The sequence below is a fragment of the Olea europaea genome, chromosome 2, assembly GCF_002742605.1.
Source record: "Olea europaea var. sylvestris chromosome 2, O_europaea_v1, whole genome shotgun sequence".
In the NCBI taxonomy this organism is placed as follows: domain Eukaryota; kingdom Viridiplantae; phylum Streptophyta; class Magnoliopsida; order Lamiales; family Oleaceae; genus Olea; species Olea europaea.
This window is the reverse complement of record NC_036238.1, coordinates 5,267,676-5,289,501: the sequence shown is the minus strand read 5'-3', so window position 1 is coordinate 5,289,501 and position 21,826 is coordinate 5,267,676. Positions and strand designations below refer to the sequence as shown.

The 21,826-nt window shown below is 33.4% G+C and overlaps 3 protein-coding genes and 1 long non-coding RNA gene across 5 annotated transcripts; 3 read left to right on the top strand and 1 right to left on the bottom strand.

The window, feature by feature from the left end:
* The first annotated feature begins 5,280 nt into the window (after nucleotides 1–5,280).
* Nucleotides 5,281–6,835, top strand: LOC111371576. The gene is made up of 3 exons (XM_022993641.1): nucleotides 5,281–5,779; nucleotides 5,965–6,020; nucleotides 6,185–6,835. The coding sequence occupies exons 1-3, from the start codon at nucleotides 5,281–5,283 to the stop codon at nucleotides 6,833–6,835; spliced, it is 1,206 nt and encodes a 401-aa protein (XP_022849409.1).
* A 1,654-nt stretch (nucleotides 6,836–8,489) lies between these two features.
* LOC111375650 lies at nucleotides 8,490–9,322 on the top strand. Its single transcript, XM_022998512.1, has 2 exons — nucleotides 8,490–8,800; nucleotides 8,956–9,322. The coding sequence occupies exons 1-2, from the start codon at nucleotides 8,513–8,515 to the stop codon at nucleotides 9,256–9,258; spliced, it is 591 nt and encodes a 196-aa protein (XP_022854280.1). The 5' UTR covers nucleotides 8,490–8,512; the 3' UTR covers nucleotides 9,259–9,322.
* A 358-nt stretch (nucleotides 9,323–9,680) lies between these two features.
* On the bottom strand, nucleotides 9,681–13,547 carry LOC111409443 (growth-regulating factor 1-like). 2 transcript variants are annotated; one of them, XM_023039493.1, is made up of 4 exons: nucleotides 13,134–13,547; nucleotides 11,382–11,582; nucleotides 10,817–11,171; nucleotides 9,681–10,555 (listed from the first exon to the last, which is right to left on the bottom strand). In XM_023039493.1, exons 1-4 carry the CDS (start codon nucleotides 13,420–13,422, stop codon nucleotides 9,928–9,930), a joined length of 1,473 nt encoding a protein of 490 aa, XP_022895261.1. In that variant the 5' UTR covers nucleotides 13,423–13,547; the 3' UTR covers nucleotides 9,681–9,927. The 2 variants fall into 2 exon arrangements, with proteins under 2 accessions (XP_022895261.1, XP_022895265.1); XM_023039497.1 differs by lacking the exon at nucleotides 11,382–11,582.
* A 1,217-nt stretch (nucleotides 13,548–14,764) lies between these two features.
* On the top strand, nucleotides 14,765–17,257 carry LOC111375644. Its single transcript, XR_002699343.1, has 3 exons — nucleotides 14,765–15,802; nucleotides 16,058–16,128; nucleotides 16,608–17,257. It is a non-coding gene; the product is annotated as an uncharacterized LOC111375644 (long non-coding RNA).
* The last annotated feature ends 4,569 nt before the right edge of the window (nucleotides 17,258–21,826 follow it).

Below are 21,826 nucleotides of genomic sequence, written 5' to 3'. Positions count from 1 at the left end.
AAATAAGTCAATACACTACTACAACTACAACCTACAACTTTTCATACTCTGAAAACGTCGTATGATTCATCATTACCAATATTGTTGAATACATCATTCTCGATAGAACTTCGAATCATGAGGGAAAAATTTAAGGGAAAAATGAGATCATGACCATAGAACTTCGAAACACAATTTTAATATCAAGATAACTGAGGCACAAACTAGAGTCTAGAAACTAGAAATTAAGCGACAATTGGACAAGGGTACATATTAACATTAATAATATACTTTTCAAGTTTCAACAAGTAGAAATGCACTTGCATATTTCAAATTTAAAAAGAAAAACCAACTAATTAAGGGAAAAGGCCCAAATTAATAAAATAAACTAAAGCCCACATCCAAATCCAATTAATACAAGTTTGCCAACCTAGATGGAACTTGGAAGAAAAACAAATGTCAAACAAGTAGATGGTAGATTTGTTATCTAAATGGAAGTAAAATCACAAAATTAGCACAAGAAAAGAAAATCCCAAAATCTGAATTGCGATTTGGTGATCTCGAACTCTTTGTGTCGGTCGATTCTTCATTTTCTTCTCTCTGTGGGGCTTTAGGGCAATGGACGATCGTTCAAAACTCCAAATGCATGTGAAATGATGAAAATCAAAGTTTTGGTAATATGCAATTGAGCTTGTGCAATTGGGTTTGCCAATGGGTAAAGTTGTGGTTAATTTACATATTAAAAAAAATTTGGCAACAAGTTTGAACAATTTACAAATTTAAAAACAAAAAATACAGAAATTTTTGTGGGGTCAATTGACCCCACATGACCCCATGTGGGTTCGTCTATGGATAGTTGTGAATATGTCATTATCTTTCCTAGTGTATTACTTTCTTGGCTTAACGCATGCTGGATGTAGAATTTTAGCAAAGAAAGTTGATAAAAGTTAGAGAATTCCGTAAAATATTTGATTAAAAAGTGGACAAAAGTTATGATCGAAATGACAAATGAAGTTTGACTGTTTAACCGTTTTTTTTTTAAAGCAAAAAGTAGCTTTATCAAATTAGACCTTTAAATTTATTTGAATTGCATATAGTTCGACCCATTCAAATAAGTCAAGTTACCTTCGCGCGAGGTTTTTTTTTTTATCTCTGCACGATTATCAATATTTTGATCATAACTTTGTTTCTCGATATCCAATTGAGTTGATTCATAATGCGTTGAAAAGCAAACTCAAAGAATTACAATTTTGTTAAAAGTAAAATTTTTCCAATTCGAACGTTTACTATGTCAAAAATGGGTCTCAATCTTTAACTATCTCATGCGATTGAAAATCGATTTATGTAATATTTTGATCATGTTCCATTCCTTTTTTACTTCTAATTGCATCTGACTGACTTCTATCAATCTTCAAAGTATCTTTTATGATCCAAATTAACCATTGGATATTTGTGATTTGGTCCTCAAACTTTGTAATTCGCCTTCTTTCTTTCAATTCAACTTCCAACCATCGAGTTTTACCTAATAAATAAAATACACAATAATTAAAGCTATAATTGCTTAAAGAATTATTAAATATCAATATTTTTAGGTCCAAATAAGTGTATAAAATACACTTATTATATACCCAAAAACAATAAAAAGTAGTCTTGATATGCAAGAATTATACTCAAGAAAGATGAACAAGAATCTTGGCCACTATTTGAGTCCCATTTTTTTTTCCCATTCTTTCCTATTATTTTTTCTACGATACTCATTTTTAACTACACATTCCTTATTAAAATAATATTGCACGTAAATTAAAAAAATTTCTTCTCTTTTAACAATATATTTTTCATCAATTTACTATTCCATAATACATTAAAAGAAATTAAGGGGCACAAACAGAGGCTTGATATGCAAAAAAATATAAACTGTATTTTAGTACCTGAAGGAAACTGGGAAGGTTGACAACAATAAGCACCATGTCGTGTATAATGGCCGGATATACGTACAAGCCTTTAACTTTAGAAGCAAATAAAACTTCAATAATTCGTGATCTTGAGGTTCAAATATGTACCCGAGGACGTTAATACTCTTTTCCCACTCCCTTTATCCATTCTCTCTACTCTGCAATTTAATTTGCACTCTTCTATCTGTTTATTGTGTATATATTTTTGTCTATTCATATTCATAGTGCAACCTTTCTCTCCTTTTTGACTATGTTTTCTTTCCTACATTTAAGGATCGTGTTAGAGATCTATCCTTTATCCACTATTTATTTCCTAATTTTTATATACTTTATACTCTATCCAAAAATTAGTTATTTTTTCCCCATTTCATATATGTTTTTGTTTTTCAGTGGAAACTAAATATTGATTTTGAATTTATTTCAAAAATATATAAAAATTACTAAGATATCTCGAAACAAAAAAAAAATGATATTCGGAAAATTTGGAGAAATCGAATTTGTGAAAGTATTACGACTCTGACTCAATTTATATTCTTCCATTTTAATTCGAGATTTCCCCAAATCATTAAACTATTGCCCAAGTAATCGAAAACTTTGAAAAATTAATAAACATTCTAGAACATTATGATAAATCGAAAAGGGACTTATCCAATTAATTCATTTTGAGCCACATTATTAAGGGTCTGTTCAGTAGTAATTATGAAAATTGAGTTTTTGACCGTTAGAGAGAAAAAAGGGTTTCACCTGTGAGTGAGGAAGTCAAAAATAATGACTGAAATAGTAAAATAACGTCAAAAAATTGCTACCAAAGGGGTGCTAAATGAGCACAACAATTTGATCTAGAACATTAATCAACGACTCCTGCCTTCTGAAATCCGCAGGAGGTCAGGTCCCGAAACGTTAAAATCCTAACAAAAACAAGGGAGGAAAAAATAAAAATAAAAAAATAGAGGAAGGCACTTCTCTCTCTCTCTCTCTCTCTCTCTATATATATATATATTGGACACTACTTCACATACAGGTTATTAAACTTTTCTTATCATGACGGATTTAGCAGCCGTGATACCTTTGAATTTATTATGAATTCAATAAAAATACATTATTGTTGTCAAAGGAGGGAAAACAAATTTAGGCCACGTACGCAAGCGCGGAGCTAGCACTCGACGAGGGGGCGCGACCGCACGTGCTGGCTCCGTTGGAATCTTCAAAGCTGCTAGGTGGCGCCAGTTGCAAAAGCGCTAGAGTTTGTCTCTATCTCTCTGGAGAAGGAAGGAAGACGAGAGGACCTTTTTTCTTTTGTTTCGGCTGTGGGCAGGGCTTCAAAATTTGGGTCTCTTAGTGTTAGTCCAATTGTTAAATGAAAATAATCCAATTAGCCAATAAAATTGAATCAAATGCCCAAATCAACTGATCCCATTTCTCCCAAATTGTGGAAGCGGTGGAACACTAGAAGAAGGAAGCCAAATTGCAAAAAACTCTTTTCCAATTTCTTCAATTCTTCCTTCTTCATTGTTCGCCCTTGCCCTGCACTGGCTACACACAAGACACGACAGTGCCACCTATCGGATCGCCGGTTCGCCCCTGGTCTGATATGGTCGATTTTTATATTCTTGTATTGTCTATCTCTGTGTGTTTGTTTAATGAGTTAATTTTGTTTGGTGCTTAAATAATGTAAAATTTCTCTCTGAAATCTAGATTTAAGGGGTTTTTTTTTTTTTGATGAATAACCCCGATTCTATCACGTGTAAGTGTAATTATAACTTATAAGTTCACCAAACTGTTTTCACTTTTCAATGTCTATTATGACATTATGTATTTAATTAGAAATGGATTTTCTGCCTGGATTTGTATTATGTATTTAATTAGCAAGTACAGTGGTTTGAATTAGTTTTGGTCTAACACTTCCTCTTCTGACTTGTTTTGCCTAGATTTGTTCATCGTAATGAATGAGAAAAGATGTCTGTACCTGCACACGAGAGTGACGAGACACTTCATCCTTCGCTGGTTCGCAGCCTGTTTGTATAATTGTATTTGCTAAGTGCTAAATTGGCAAATTTAATTTTATTGTGTTGTAATTTGTATATGCTAACTGCTCAACACCATGTTTAAAATTAAGGGTATCAATTTGGCGTGAAATTGGCATCGCCCATAGACACTGATAGAGTGTCTAATTTTGGATCAGAATCTCAGAATTCTTTGTCCACTTGGCGAGCAAGTTCTCTGGTTGGAGCCAATATTAATGCCAAAGGATTCTTTTCTCAGGTCGGTGACTTAAGTTAATGTTAAATATGTTATGATTTATTCCTTTGGGAATTAAAAAATTACGAATTGTGATTTATGAATTATGATAAGTAATTTACGTTTTATGAGTTATGTTATTGATACGGGAATTTATGTTTACGAAATTATATTTGCGAATTGTGATTTATGATAAGTAATATATGTTTTGGTGAGGAATGATTAATGATTTGGGAATTTATGTTTACGAAATTATGTTTGCAAATTGTGATTTATGATAAGTAATTTATGTTTTGTAATTGAAAAATAAATTGGGGCATTTTGTAGATTATGGAAGATTTTTTCAACCAAAACGAAAGTCCATATCCAATTCTTCTACTTCTAGTTTTGCATCTAGTCCCTCCACTGATTCTAGTCGAGCATAAGAGTTATTGAATAACACAAAGAAGTCCCGAGCTCAATTAAATGTGGATGATCTTGTATCTGATCCAGCGATACGCCCCTCTAGTGAGTCATATGATGCTAACATCAGGGATGATGTTAGGATGGCATACTTGGAAAGGGTCATTGTCAACTTTATGGACATGATTTTCCAAGAAAATCGATGGGGAATGATAATAGATGTTTTCGAAAAGAATAGTTCTTTGAATTTTATTGGTTGGAATACAGTATAGAAAAGAACGTGGCATACTATTTGCATTGCTACTTGCTCAAACTCGATAGACGGAGTCAAGGGGGTGGACATATATTTACTAAGACTGGCTTTAAGGATTGGAAGCAAAAAAAGATATTGAAAGATTATGTCGATCTCTTTGATAGTGCTCATAATTAAGCTTTTGCAAAGTGTGCCAACTTGATGAATCAAAAGCAAAGTATCTCCTACTTTATTTCTAGCCAAAGTAGTAGTCAACAACAAAGTTATAAGACCAGGTTGGCTGCGGTGCTAGATTATACTAGACTCCTCTTGATGCAAGGATTGTTATTTCGTGGTCATGATGAATCAAAGAGTCTGATAATAGAGAAAATCTAATTGAGTTACTGAACTGGTATGTAGCTCGTTGGAAGGAAATTAAAGAAGTATTATTTTGTAATGCTCCTGGGAAATGACCAAATGACTTCACCAACCATCCAAAATGATTTGGTTAATTGTTGTGCCGTAGAGACGACAAGGGCTATTATCAATGAGATATGTGATTCTTTGTTTTCAATTTTGGTTGATGAGACTCGTGATAATTCTATGAAAAAACAAATGGCAGTTGTTTTGAAGTTTGTTGACCAAAGTGGGCAAGTGAAGGAGCCTTTTTTTGGTATGTCCCATGTCATTAATACTTGTGCCCAATCACTGAAGGATGTCATTGATGCAATGTTTTCTACACATGAGTTGAGCTTATCTAGCCTGAGAGGTCAAGGCTATGATGGAGCAAATAATATGTTAGATGAGTTCAATGGGTTGAAAGCTTTAATTCTAAGAGAGAACCTACATGCTATGTATGTTCATTGCTTTGCTCACCAGCTTCAATTGACAATCGTATCCGTGGCATGTAGGAATTGTATGCTTAGTGATTTTTTCGACATGCTTACTATTATTGTGAATTTGGTTAATGCATCATGTAAGCATGTAGATACTCTTCAAACAAGTATCAAACTAATATTTTGGAGAAGCTTAATATTGGGGAACTTACTAGTGGAAGTGGTCAATTTCAAAAAATGAATTTAGCACGCCCAGGTGATACTAGGTGGGGCTCACATCTACTGACAATTACTCGTTTGATTAATAAGTTTAATGCTTTCATAGATGTTCTTGAAAATATATCAGAAAATGGCGTACATTCAGATAAAAAATCTTCGACCGTAAGACAAATGAACACTATGCAAGATTTTGAGTTTGTGTTCAGTTTTCACTTTATGTTTGAAATTCTTACAATCACAGACGACATTTCACAAGCCTTACAGAAAAAAATCATGATATTCAGAATGCTATGAGGTTATTGAATTTGTGTAAGTGTGCATTGCAGAACCTGAGAGAAAATGGTTATGATACTTTGTTGAGTAGGGTGATTGAGTTTTGTGTTAGTAGACATATTTTAGTGTCCAATATGGAGGATATTGTAATAGTGAAAGGTCAACCTAGGCGTGTAGCTCAGCAGGTGACTTATTTTCATTGCTTTTATGTTGATTTGTATTGTAATGCGATAGACTCAATCTTGCAAGAGTTGAATGATCGTTTTCCAAAAATAACTACTGAGATCTTTACTTGCATTTCATGTTTAAGTCCAAGAGATTCATTTGCAGCTTTTGATGAGGATAAATTGCTACATCTTGCTCAGTTCTATCATTTGGACTTCAATAGTGAAGAATTTTTATTACTTAGACCTCAACTTGATAAGTTTCTTTTGCTTGTGAGAATGGACGAAATTTTTTTTAATCTCAATAGCATATCTTGTGTAGCTCAAGAGTTGGTTGAAACTAGAAGTTCTGGTTATTTTCCATTAGTTTATAGGCTGCTCACCTTGACTTTGTTATTACTTGTGGCAACTGGAAGTGTTGAAATAGTATTTTCTGCTTTAAATCTAATTAAGAGTGATTTGCGCAACAAAATGGGAGATGACTGGTTGAATGACAATTTGGTGGTTTACGGGGAGAAAGCTATTTTTAAAAAAACTTGAGAATAAGACAATATTGCAATGTTTTCAAATCATGAGACCCCCTAGAATGCACTTGTCTAAATTTACAGTTACAGAGTAATTGAGTAAATTTGTATCGTATATTTTTATTATTATTTTGGATTGTATTGAAGTATATTTTCATATGTATACGATTTTGACATTTTGTTTCATTTACATATATATTGAATAATTTTTAATATTATATAATCAAATTTTATTAAACGATCGGACTATTACGATCGTCGATGGTCAACGGTCAACCCGTCCTAGTTGGACTTCAATTCTGGATTTGCCGCTACGCGTACGATAAAATAGATAAAGTGACTACTACTCTAACGTCCACTCGCAAATTTGATGTAAAATATAGACAATGTTACTGTATAAAACTCTATAAGCCGTTAAGCCGATTCATTTAAAAAAAAAAAAAAAAAAGGGACTTATCAGGCTTCACGAGCCACAACTCAATCCATTTATACCGGTGCGTCAATCCAAGGCTGATTAACAAATTGGAGTTAATTAAAAATTGTAAAAAGATGGAGTAAAAGTTTTTCCCTGTGCTGTGGCCCTTTCCGTTTCCATTGTAAGTGTAAAATCTGTTTTAGAAATAGGCACAAGAAATCTGAAACCCAAAAAATAAAAATAAAAAGGTACACACAAACAGTGATGGAAGAAAAATAGAGAGACTGCGAAATTGCTAAGCAACAGGGAATCATATATTAGTTTGTCAGCAGCGTAATTTTTGAGTAGAGAGAGTGGATCATAAAGGGTGTTGGAAAAGATTATTATCTCTCCTGGTTAAAGATTTGAACCTCATGATCATGAAATATTGAAGCTTTATTTGCTTCCTAAAGTTAAAGGCTCGTACGTATATCCGGGTGTTATACATGACATGGATGCTTACTGTTGTCAACCTTCCCAACTTCCTTCAGCTAAGAAAATGTAAAGGAACGAATTCTTGCATATCAAGATTCGTGTTTATCTTTCTTGCATATCGCTGTTTATAAAGGGTTTGCACGATTTATATTGTTAGTTAGTGTACTGAAATAAACTAAAATTCTGACTGCAAAAAACTTTAAAAACGAAATTTAGGGTTTGCCTAAATCTTGATGTTAGGTATTTTTAAAAGATATTTAGTTTTCTTGTATATCAAGAATGTACAAACAAAAACCTAATGGTCATTACTAATTCATCTATTTGCATTCACGTTTGTTCCAAGAAGCAGACATTGAGTCAATACATCACGAGCAAATTAACTTTAACTTGACTTTTGGTTTGGTCTATTTTCTGCCTGCGTCTATGTTGAGGTACTAAAATGCAAAGGAACCAATTTATTAGTATTTATTCTTTTAAAAGTCACTTCAGTTTTCTTGTCTACGAAAGAAACCCTCATGTTTATTAACAATTTTCATCTCTGTTTTCGTTCAACTTTTTACATTAATTTGCATTGTTCTTGGTACTATCTTTTAATTTTATTTTTCTTTTTGTTCAGTTGGTTTTCCTGATATCTATGTTCCACTGAAACTTTTAAAGAATTTAATATTTTTTGAAATTATTTATTTTCTTGTGTATCAAGATTGTACAAAAGAAGCCCAAATGCTCATGAATAATTCATCTGTTTACCCCATGTTTCTTATATCTTTTCTTCTACCATTTTCAATATCTAAAGCCTTTTGGAGGATGGAGCACAATATTCTTACTTCTTTACTCCGAGGGAGCAAAAGTTTCACAAGGTATCGAGGCCAAATCGATGCACGAAGGATGGGAAATGATCGGAGAATGACAAGCGGTATCAATGAAATCTTCGACATTGATGACACCCCTCTCGGAAGAAAGAACCCCCTTGTTTACTTCCAAAAGACAAAACAAGAAAGAGGATTTGGCGTAAAGACTAATTGGATTATGCACGAGTTCATCCTGCACGATCGTTTACTTCCTCCCTCAGACGGTGCATCAGCGAACAAGGAGGTCTGTCATCTTTACTAAACATATATGTTGATTATAATCAAATGAATTCAAGTTCGTAAAATTACTCCACACATCGTATTCTTTACCATTCTATTATATAAATTGAGTATTTTTAAAAAGTTGCTTAAATAACTATTCTGTCTCTCTCTATACAGGCCAATGATATTGTACTTTGCAGAATCTATGAAAATGGTGAAAATAAAAGACAAAGGAAGAACGAAAAGAGAGAAAATGAGGGCAATGCACAAGGCGAATTCTACAGTGATTCAACATTGGAGCCCTCGAATCTTGGCAACGAGAAGGCAATAATTTCCCTACCAGCTCATGAATCCGTTTCCAATAGCAATTCGGTGGCTTCAATCTCTAATTTTAATTGGTCTTTTGAAGAATCGATCCCCATTTTAAGTGAAGAAGTTGAGTTCCTACTAATTAAGCTGGTTAAATGCCACTACTTATGATTCCAATATCAACTAACATTCAAAGTATTACTGTTCTATTACTTTCATAACAATTGCAATCTATATATAAATATAAAATAGAATAAAGCCATGCTGCCAAATGAATTTTGCCCACCTAGATGACCGACCCTGACATTGACATGAGACCCGTACCGACCTCATGAGTCATGAACCCTGAGTGTAGGTCAATTGTGGTGTCAAAATAATTATGGCACCCTAGCATGACTGAAAAAAATATCTTTAATTGTAATATAAGTCTTCATACTATGTTCTTTATGCTTTTGAGGCATTTATGTATAATCTTTTGCAAATTTGTCTATTATGAGTTGAGTAATCTTGTTGGCTTGAACTGTATTAAGCCTCACACTCAAGCATCTCGTTGTACATTTAGGCAAAAAATGTACTGAGATTTCTGATCAAGGTTAAGATGACATAAAATGTTGCTACTGTGAATTATAGAATACAGATGACTGAACCATGACCGAATCGAGTTCAGTGCTCAAGTTTGAGTAGGTTTATGCATTAAGAACACTTGCATAGACAGATGAAAGAAAAAGGAAAAATACAAAAATGAAAGTAATGGAAACATCTTCGTTCAGTACCTTCAACTAGCTTATTAAAACGTGACCAAAGGCGACTTGTCAGAGAAGATCTCACCTGAGGGCTACTTTACCCAGCTTCAGTCATCAGGTTCAGAACAGTCGAACTACTGCCTACTCCTGCATTAGTGGATGTGCTGGTCAAGACCTCCCCTAATGGACCGCCCATTGAGATTCCCCAAGAAACTGGTAACCAAGTCGATTGCTTTTGATTTGATTCACCAATATTACTATTAATGCCCAAGCTCATCTGAACTGGGTCGGGCTCAGGAGATAGTCTTAAAGGTAAAAAGGTAGGCTTTGTTTGTGGAGAAAAATCTGTGGATGGTGAAAAATCTGAGGGAGCCACTGGGATCGACATTGAAAGCTGAGTCCAATCAGATTTCTGTTTTTTAGCCCATGAGACAGAGGTGTGATCAGATTGGTCAGTTAAATCATTGAAGTGGCTTACCAGATGATGGTCATTTGATTCTAGATCCAGGAAAGAATTGGGATTTCTAGCATTCAAGTACGAAAATTTTGTTGAAGGATTGACTCGGGAATCTGAGTTAGTTCCAAACTCCAAGTGAGCAAATTCTTCAAATGGGGCATGCTGGTTTTGGAAGGAAAGTGACGTGTCTTTAGGCTTCAGATTGATGGTGGTGGGTGTCGATGTGAGGCTTTGGTATTCTTGAGTTCTGCCGTATACATTTTTGTCACTACGCAAGAGAAAAAAGGAACAATCAGAGGGTAATAACCGAGGGATAAAAATGAACATGTATAGCTTTCTACCTCATAGATGCTAAAATCCTACACCTACGGCATGTTAGGTACGCTGTACACGACACTATAACACACGATAATGTATTAGATCTTAACTAAATTTTATTACTTAATCCCACCCATAACTGCCCAATCCAGCAAAACAAGCATGTCATTCACGGCTTAAAGGAAACTGGGATCTATGATGGATTATTCACCTGCTAGCGGGATAAATGATTGAAGCCTGGGCAGTGTGGGTCTCACAGGGATTGAGCTGGTTCAGCATGGATCCAAGATTGTTAGACAAGCTGCTTCTGGATATCACTGATGCTGATGAGGAGGAAGCAATTGGTGCCACATTTGAAGTAGTGGATCCAGAGACAGCATGGCCTTTCAGGCCTTCCACAGGCTTTCTTGAACGGTTGCGGCATCTATTAATGTGCCTTTCACAATACTTCTGATCAGGAACAGCATCTTTCGAGCACCGCCATTTCTTTCCATCTGTCCTCCGACACCTCCAAGGCTCAGGATCCTTGCTGCTTGATAAACCTAAATGGAGAGGACCCCATCCCACTGAAAGCAAAAAAATAAAAATGCAGGGCACCATTATCATTTTAAGGGCTTCAAGGTAAAGAGAGAAGAAAGAACATAAAAGAAAGAGGGGGGGGGGGGGGGGGGGCATGAAATTAACAACTTGTTTAGTACATCTGTCTTAGAATAAATGTCTATTAAGGAAATGAAGATCTTTTTTGTGTGTTAAAAGTAACAGGAGAGAAAGCTTACAAACATTGGAGGCATAAGATCCAGAAGTAGCATATGGGTAGAGGGATCTTAGGAGAGGCATAATTAAGTTGGAAGGAATTGGGACGTGGGCCAAAATGTGTGTATAAATCAACAACTGTTGTTCCAGCTCCATCCATTGAGAGGGAGTAAATGGTCCCTGGAATCTAGCCAAAGAACCGTGCATACCTTCATTCAACTGACCTGAAGCAAGTAAAAGCTTAAATCAGTTTTTTCTTTCTTTTAACAAAAAGGAAACTTAGTTTTATTCTCGGTAAATTTCGATTGAATGAATGGAATCTTTTTTGCCATTTCATTCTACTCATTGCTACATCTAATCCAAATTGATATTTACAACCACAATAGTCTATGATTGAGTTGGTCTACTCCTCCAACTTTTAATCTGTTCAGCTGAGCCTCTTTAGGTCTACACAAGACACAACCCAACTGTACTTATTGTCAACTCGTGCTACCCCTACTTGTTTGCTCATACTGTTTAGCTTAGTACCTTAGAACGATCATGCATCCATCATAACATCCTCATTTCCCCTGTACTTATTTCATGGGCATTTTTTCCTTTAGAATTAGCCTTTTATTCTTAGAGAGATCTTTGTCACATATAATTTCTACATTACTTCGTTCTATACTATCGACCACAATTCTTTGTAGTGGCTCCTTTCTTTTTGTTAACAATTTATTTTTTTGTCTCCATATTGTTGATGGAAGGAAATTGCATGCGCTCTGTCTTAGTTCTACTTCATTGTAAAGACTCAAAATACTCCTCTAAAGTTCGTTTTGTGATTTATTCCTCGTCTAAAACTATGCCTTGGCAAATATTATACAACAAAGAATATTCTCCAAGAGCTTTGATTTACACCTGAATACGTAGACAATTATGATCTCTTACACCTTCATAGCACGGAAAGCTGATACCTCTGTCATATATGCTATTTTGAATATGTCATTTTTCTTATAGCACCAAGGAACTCTTCATCCACTTGTATGACATTTTTTACTCTTTAACATCTCAATAAACAATCTCATCAACTATATACACCTAAATTGCCCAAACACGTCCATACTTCAAAACAATCCCATCAGGACAATCTTCATCCAGAAGATTGTTGAAAAAAAATATATAGATCAAATAAAAAGTGACACTTTTATTTTAAATAACCAGGTGTAAATATTTTCCCAAAAAATAAAAAAATAGAAGTACCCCTTTTTTCTCTTTTCAAACAGTACTCGGGCCCAGAAAAATAAAAATCGCAAACCTTTTCTTTTCTTTAGAAGACCCCATCAAATCTTAATAAGACCCTCCGCTCCTCCAGCCAGAAACCAGTGCAGAGAAATAAAGCCAACATACGACATCATAAACAAACAACCCCACATTTCTCTTTATTGCAAGTTGCAAAACTTTGTAATTTTACAGGTTTCAAAAAAGATAATATTGTCACCACTGCTCTTCATTCTCCAAAATCCAGATCTCCAAAAGCTCGCAGTACAAAATCTTTTTGCACATTTAATATTTTCTCTCAAGAAAATCCAAATTTACCAAGGTCCACCTGCCAATTCCCAGTAATTTTTTTTTTTGAACAAAATGGTATGACAGTAGAGTTCAATAGTTCATATTTTATGGGCTGAACAAAGGATTACATATTATATATAAACTTTGCCAATAACAGCTAAGCTTTTAGACGAGTTCTAGGTAGCATAATAAATTCCAACCCTAAGCAAGTATATTTATCGAGATACCTCCTGTTCTGCTGTAATATTTTGTGATATTTCCTTCGTTAGGATGTAGATCAGCAGAAGAAAATGAAAGCATTTTCTGGCCATCATCGCTTCCTGATGGCCATAGACCGAATCTTCCAAAAGCAGTGAAACTTCCATTTCTTGCTATTTTTGATTCCTTGCCGGTGTCCTCAGCAATTTCTGATCTTTCCTGCTTCAGATTCACAGATCCATGGCTATTGCTATTGTCGGGCTCAGATGAATCTGGATTGGGAGAGGGCTCTTGGAGTGTAATCACCCCAAAATCCATTTTTGATGGAGAGAGAAAGGTTTGTGGAAATACTTGTGCACGAGAGCATTTGTTCGTCAGAAGCAACGAATTGGAAGAGAAAGGGTGCTTGCAAAGGAAGAGTGGTGTAGACTGTGTGATTTGATTCCAAGAAGACGAAATTTTGACCAAAGATAAATCAATAAATAAAATCAAAAACGCTATTTAGGGAGAGTGTCTGAGATTCATTTTTATGTAAAAATATATTTTAAAATAGTAAAATAATAAAAAATGTGTGATTGAAAAATGAAGATTTTTATTATTTACGTATAATATTATTTTGATAAAAAATATGTGATTGTAAAGAAAAAAGAGAAAAATACATTTAAAAAAAAATGAATATCAAACCGAAACTTATTATCGTGACATTGGAACGATGATGACGTGGCAATTTATTATCTTTCATATTTCTCTCTTGAAATCACGTTTTCTCTCCCTCTCTCATAAACTATTGAACTATTCAATCACATTATTTCAGATATAATGTCACATCATCAATATTCTATCATTATATGAGAACTTTATCAAGCGTTATTACTTAATATTTGAACTTATAAATTTATTTCAATTATCACTGAATAATACATCGTGTTATCCATCAATCACCCAAATTGATTTTATATGTTAAATCTAACTTAATGCCAATGTGTCAAACGAAATTCCAACTTAGCCAAAATCAGACTTTAATACACGTAAGCCTGTTTGGAAGAATGGTGAAGGTCTATTTCATTTCAGAATATGAAAAATTAAAATTAATCTCATTTTCTCTACCAAATGAACAGTTGAAAAGAAAAAAAAATATATCCATTTTCCCTCCAAGTCAACAATTACCCAACATTTTCATCAATTTCTCGGACGTGGGTGACTCACAGGACTCGCTAATGGAGACTAGCTTAGACCATGAAAATGGCATTTCGGAGAATGGGGGACCACAATCAGGTACTGTACGATTCCTTGATTTATTTATTTTTTTGTTGTGTTAGTTTTTTGTGCATTTGAAGGCTTTTTAAAAAGGTTAAACCATAATTTTAAGGGTTCTTCACCACCCCTGCTCTGAAATATCGTGAGAGAGTTAAATCGCAGGTTATGTCTCTAAAGGTACAGGGTGGAAGACTGCTTGTACACTTGCACTTACCCAAGAGCCAAATCCATATTTTAGGATTCGAACTCTTGATGTAACAACCTCAAGCAAAGTTGGATTTCCCTACCCTCCCATTTTATCACTTGGAGATGTGCCAGGGGGCGCATTTCAAGGCTTTTTAATTACTGTATTTGTTGCTGGTGTGATGAAAATCAATTTTCGATCCCATAAGACCATCTTAAATTTTGCTTTTACTCAAAGGGTTTTATCCTTTTGCTTTCCCTTCAAATCGTTTCGGGGAGTTTTCATAAGTTTTAAGTTTTTTTGTTGGGTTTATGTTAACTTTTGCAGAGAACAAGAAAGTGGGTTGGCTTTAGAAATGGTTCTTTGGTTTTCTCATCCTATATAGCTTGTTTTCCTTTGGTATTTCTGTGGCTTTCGGTAATTTCAACTACTAGGATGAGATTCTCGTATTTTGTAAAAATTTTGGATTTCTCGTTTATTTCCTGAATCCTAATGTGAAGACATTGTGATTGGGAAGGATTGAGTTTTCGATCCGATTGCCTGGTTCAGTGATTAGTATTTTCTTGTGATTGACAACCGAAAAATTTTATGGTTTAATGGAGCTTTTGTCCGGATTTCTTTCACTTTTTCCAAATCTTTTGAATTTTTTTGTTTGTCCCCTGAATCCTAACGTTAAGATATTGTGATTCTTGGCATGAGTATAGATTGGATTATTCCACGAATATTTGGAAGGATTAAATTGAATGTTTGGAGCCATTACCTGGTCCAAATCTGTTCTTCTGGTGTTTTCATGATGTTGATGCCTCATTGATCTTGAATCTTTTTCATGATTCTTGGTTTATTTTGTGGTATATTCTCCCTTGCTTTGACCAATATTGCTTTTAGTGGTCTTTGTTCACGCTTTTGGTAATTTGAAGTGATTTCAATCACTGGATATAGGTTCATGCAATTTTTCCTCTATATAGATTATAGCAATTTTTTAAAAAGTTCGATTCTTCGTTTTCCTTTGAATCCTATTGATATTATGATTAAAGATTGGATTTTGGAAGGATTAAAAGCTAAGTTTTGGTTGCTGTTTCCAGAATTATCTGTAAGCAATCCATTCGAACTTTGTGTCATTATATATTTTTTGAATTGGTGGAGCTGATGCAAAAGTCGCACCTCTAGACTCCAGCCAGCTAATCACACCCATGGAGCTACCAAGAGGCTTCCGAGCCCTGTTGTGCAGTTTGTGTGCGCAAATTGACTTGTGAAATTGTAGGTTGTGCAATTTGCAAATTGAAATTGTAATCCAATTTTAATTGTCTTTCTTGTTAATTTTTGGTTCTTGTGATCTTATCTATGGTTGGTTTTCACTTTCTGATTTTTGAAAATAGTTAAAATAAGATTTTTTATTTCTAGGATTTCTGATGAAATTGTAATTTGCAATAGAATTCTGAATTTATGATGAATAGATAAATGCAATAAAATTGTACATTTGTATTGGTGGTTGATGTTAAATTTTTATTTCAGGTTTATGAGTTTTAACGGTGAATTCTCAATGATGTGATTCCAATAATTTTTGTCGAAATTCTACTTCTCGGGTAAGCAATGACTTTCCCTAACTTGTTATTGAATATATTGGAAATGTTTGAAACCTTGTCGACTTATATGATTGATTATTGTATGATCAATTGTACAGGCTCACGTAGAAACTATATGAAAACTTTAATTGTGAAATGGTTGAGATATTTTGTAATTGTCTTTAGGTTAAGTTTTAAGTTTACAATAGATTACACAATATAATGTTGAATTTTGCATTTACGTTGACTTTGGAGATCTAATTTTGGGACTCCGAAAATCACAGGACCGCCCTACTGCTAAGTTCTATGTTGAATGTGTGAAATGTAGGTTGCTATTAGAAATTGTATGCTACTAGATAGTCCCAGGTTAGTATTGTATTGCAATGAATTGAGGACAGATGTTTGTTTTTGTATTATCTGAATTAATAAACTTGGGGGACTAAATATTCTTTTCCTGTGAACCACCATTAAAATAAATTTATTTGATTATTATAATGTAGATCCCAGCATACCGGAGGAGGAAGTGCTACATGTGGAATGGAAATTCAAAGATTCTAACAATGAGGTTGACGAAGACAGTTTTCACTTTGATAAGTCAACATTGGAGCGCACATCGCTGGGGTTCAATTTAGTGTCAGCCCAAGCCAACTCATCTATGTCCGATACAACTCATATATGTCCGATACAAACGAGCCATATTATCCTTCTTCTGAGGAGCAACAAATTGATTATTCTTTTGGTGAAGAAAAGAATTTTAGATTACCCGAATTTTGTGTGGAGATGGAAAAGTACGATCCAAAGTTAGAAGTAGGCAAAAGATTTCGGGACATAGCCAAATTCAAGAAAATAGTTAAGCACTATGGGGCCATGAACAGGACTAACATAAAATTCAAGGTGAACAATACTCATAGAGCATAGGGTGTGTGTATAGAGGATTGTACTTGGAGAATTTGGGCTTCTTAGAACAAAAAGGACCGTGTACATATTAAGTCTTGCAATCCAAATCATAAATGCAGCAGCGACAATACTAATAGGCTCTACACATATGCTTATCTAGTGGAAAGGTATTTGGAGATATTTAAGGTTGATCATTGTTGGAGAACAAAACTTTTTATCAAAAGGGTTAAGGATGATTTAAAACTAGAAACTAATAGGGTTATTGTAAGTGTTATGCCCTAAATCCAATTGACTTTGGACATAAACACCTTTTAATAAATAATTAATTCAATTTTATAGCATATCTATTATTTAATTAATATTCAATTAAATTAAATAATAGAGTCCATAGATTCAAATCTTGGTAATTTATTAACCACAAGAAGTTGTGATTGTGAGATACAAATTACATATGATTGAATCTTAAATCGTCTGTGGTCGTAAGTAATAACGAGATATGAATAGACCATCACGTGTGACATTTCTTATTTGTGAAATAAGTAGCTGATTTCACAAGTTAAAGTGTGGTAATACTTAAATGAACAAGTGGATATTTTTGTTATAGAACAAAATATTGGAGACTTGTCGAGAGATTCCACATGGATAACTATCTGAATGTTAGTGGTTAATCTCTAACGTTCAGTAGTGAGATTGGTCCTTTGAATTGAGGTCGTCATAGTACCTTATATGAGGACAGTCATGTTTTGACGGTATTGAATGTTGCTCCGCCAACATCTGCTAATATGGCATCATTCGGGTATGTCAAGAATCGTATAAAGGTTGTGAATGACTAACAGAGGATTCGTCACTTTTAGATAGTAAGAGATTATGATCTCCATTTTATTCAATTAAGTCGATAACGAAATCATTGGCCAAGGTGTACTCATAAGTCGAAAAGGAGTTGTCGACTTATATTGGCTTAATAATGGAGTGAAAGATATGATCGATAATCAAAATTGACACACTTTCATATCTCGTAATTGATCGGATCATATTGACGGAGGGATTATAATTTCATGGTAAACGAACGAGTTTGGCTTTGTCATTCCACGTGACATTTTTCGTCACATATATTGCCTTGACACATTGTTAGATGTCAATCTGGGACGGCGAGTGTGAATTGGTGATAAATTAAAATGGTGCTTTAATTTATCAATTTTGATTTGATCAAAATAATATTTCACATTATTAGGTATCGTGATCAGGAACCTGATTGGTCGCACACAAAAAGAGAATTGGAAGATTGTGATTTGTCAATTGATTAATTTAACAAGCGTTAGATAAATTGATTAATTTGGTTGCTTATTTATAGGTGTGAATTAATTTGATTAATTAATTCATGGATCAAATTTAATTAAATGAGTTAATTAAATATTGGACTGGATCAGGTTAATCCCATTTGGGCTTATATAAATATGACTAAAGTTTTCAAAATCTGTAGAAGATTTATTATTCTTGCTAGCATAAGAAGAAAACCTTAATCTTATAATCTTGTTTTCTATAAGGATCACCATTAGAGGCTGGATAATTGGATAATTATTGGTGGCGAATAAAGATCATTGGAACAAAGAAAAAGCAAAGGGGTTTGCAGATCTAGAAAAATGTATAACTTTTATCACAATTTCTATCTAAATACAAAGATGATTCCTGATCGGAATTGAAAATTGTTTTATTTCCGTTGCACATGTTTAAGTAAACTCCCAATAGTTACTACATGGAGAACTAGAAAGGTTTGCGAAAGTACCGATTAAAGGATTGGATGAACATCAATTTGGAATACTTAGGAACTTTGCAGTAGAGATAGTTAGAATCAATCCCGATTCGATAGTGAGAATAGGTTTCAATGAATAAAAATTCCAGGGAATACATATTTGCTTGGACACATGTAAGAAATGGTTTATATCTGTTTGTAGGCAATTGATTGGGTTGGACGGGTGCTTTTTGAAAGGAACTTTTGGCTGTCAAATGCTTTTAACAGTAGGATTAGATTCGAATGACTGTATATATCCCATTGCTTATGCCATTGTAGAGAAGGAGAATCAAGCCACTTGGATATGGTTCATTACAAAGTTGCATAGCATTCTAAATATCTCGCTTCTTTCAAGGCCTACGAAAAATCATCTGTATTTGTAAGAACTTCAAACAAAAAATGGAGACAAAACACTCCAAGACAAGGGGGTCTGTTAATAGATCTTGCTTTTAAATTTTCAAATGAAGGATTTTTAATCTTCTAATGTTGAAAAGACCATTGTGGTGAATAATTAGTAAGTTAGGCTTATGTGGTAATTGGAGGGTTTGAAGTGGACATTTAAAAAAACACAGCCAACTAAAAAGCCCTTTTAGAAAAAAAAAAAAATTGAGCTTTCATTTAAAAGGCATAGTCAAAGTAAAAAATTATTTGTAAAGTTTAAGAACTATCTTTTTTAGTTAGATAGCAATTTGTAAATTACTAAGATATCCTTTTGTGTAAAAATCTACCATTTTATGCAATTTGTATGCAATTATTCTCCTTTTTATCATCATCATCTTCTCTACTTCATGAAATCCTAAAATTTACCATTATTATTCCCTCAAACACTCATTTGTTTGAAGTGAGTAGTTAAAGTTTACAACATTCTTGTTGGACATTTGAAGAAAAAGAGGCGGTAATGTTAAATTTCAATAATTAGGTTACTTTTTTCAATTTTTCTAAATCATTTCTTCATATTATTGTGATTTGTGTTTATGATGTTCATTTATCAATAATGATTTTGAATTAGAGCTTTGATGTGGGTTGCTTTTAATATATTATTCTTACCCCTTTTTTTGAAGTAAAACAATTGTTGATAAAAACATGATTGGCAATTCTATTTGTTGTTCTAATGTGAAACATATATTTGATATTTAATGTGAAACATATATATATATATTTGATATTTAATATTTGATGGAACTTAAATTTTTTTGGTTGAATTGCAATTATGGACACCGTAAATATGTTATAGATTCAGTATGTTATCTAGTTGAATTTGAGCAGTTAGTTGAATATGTTTGAAAATGAAAATATGTAGAGAATGGCGAAGGAAAAACAATGCCTAATCTTGTTTAGAAAATAATTTCTTATGTGGATTTGTATGATAAAGTCAAAGAAGTGTTGAAGGTTAATATAATGCTATAGAAAATGGAGATGTCAGCTCTTGTTCAAATGATGTTGCTTTATTATTTTGTACTCATTGAAATCACCAAATGATTTATTACATTTTATAGTCATTGTGCTAATAATTGTGTGGTATTGGAACGACCATAAAATCATCATGTTGCTTTTTTATGTTATTGGTTTCGTGTTAATGGAATAATATTAAAGTCATTTTAAGTTATGTTTTTTTCATTACAGATCAACCTTTTATATCGTATTATCTTTCTGGAATGACACAAATGTCGTTATACTTATATTAATGTCTTCCAGTAAGAAAATTGTAATTGCTTAACATAACGACATTTAAATCGTTTCTTGTAAACAAAAAGATATTGAAGTCATTGACAATATCTATGTCATTTCAGTTCAAATTTGACAAAATTGAGATAATTTTGGTTCAAATAATGACTAAAGCGATATTGATATCATTTCTGTTAATATAATTGCATCAAATTCATGAAATAACATAACGACATTCATGTCGTTTCAATACAAATTTGGCGAGATTGAGATCTTTTCAATTAAATCACAAATAAAATGACATTGAAGTCGTTTCTTTAATAGGTAACGTAATTGATATCGTTATATATCAAATGCGGGAAGTAACATGATAGCATCCATGTTGTTCCGGTACAAATTTGATGAGATTGAGATCATTTCAGTTCAAATCATGACTAAAACGACATTGATATCGTTTTCTTTAATACATATGTATCGAACTAGTGAAATAACATAACCACATTTATGTCGTTTCAGTACAAATTTGACGAGATTAATATCGTTCTAGTCAAGTCATAACTAAGACAACATTGAAGTCTTTTTTTAATGGGGTAACAACAATTATATTGTCATGTATCAAGCCCAAGAAATAACATAACGACATTCATGTTATTTCAGTACAAATTTGAAGAGACTGAGATCGTTCCAGTTTAAATTATTATTAAAACGACGTTGAAATTGTTTCTTTCAATAGGTAACGACATTTATATAGTTATGTATCGAACCATGAAATAACATAATAACGTCCATGTCGTTTTTCAGTGCAAATTTGACGAAATTGAGATCATTCTAGTTCAAATAATAACTACAACATTAATATCATTTCTTTTTATATAAAACAACAATTATATCAATTTTACTAAAAATAATGATTCGATCGTCCATGGTCACATGACATGCTTCCAACATATGTAGGACAATCGAATAAGTTCATCAAGTGAGTTGATACTGCTCGAAAACTTGGAAATAGTGAATGGAGATTCTTTCTTTTTATTGGAATGATTCGAAGATGTTTAGACAACTATGTAAATACAAATGTTCCCTTAGTTTCTTTTAAGTGAGATCTAACCCATTGAATAACATCTTTTGATTGTCCTACATATGTTAAAGGCATGACGGGCAGTTATGGACGGTCGAATTGTCATTTATAGTCAAAATGATATAATTGTCGTTTTATATGAAAATAAACGACTTAAATTTCGTTATAGTTATGATTTCGAGCAGCATCAACTCACTTGATGAACTTATTCGATTGTCCTACATATGTTGGAAGCATGTCGTGTGACCATGGACGATCGAATCATTATTTTTAGTAAAATTGATATAATT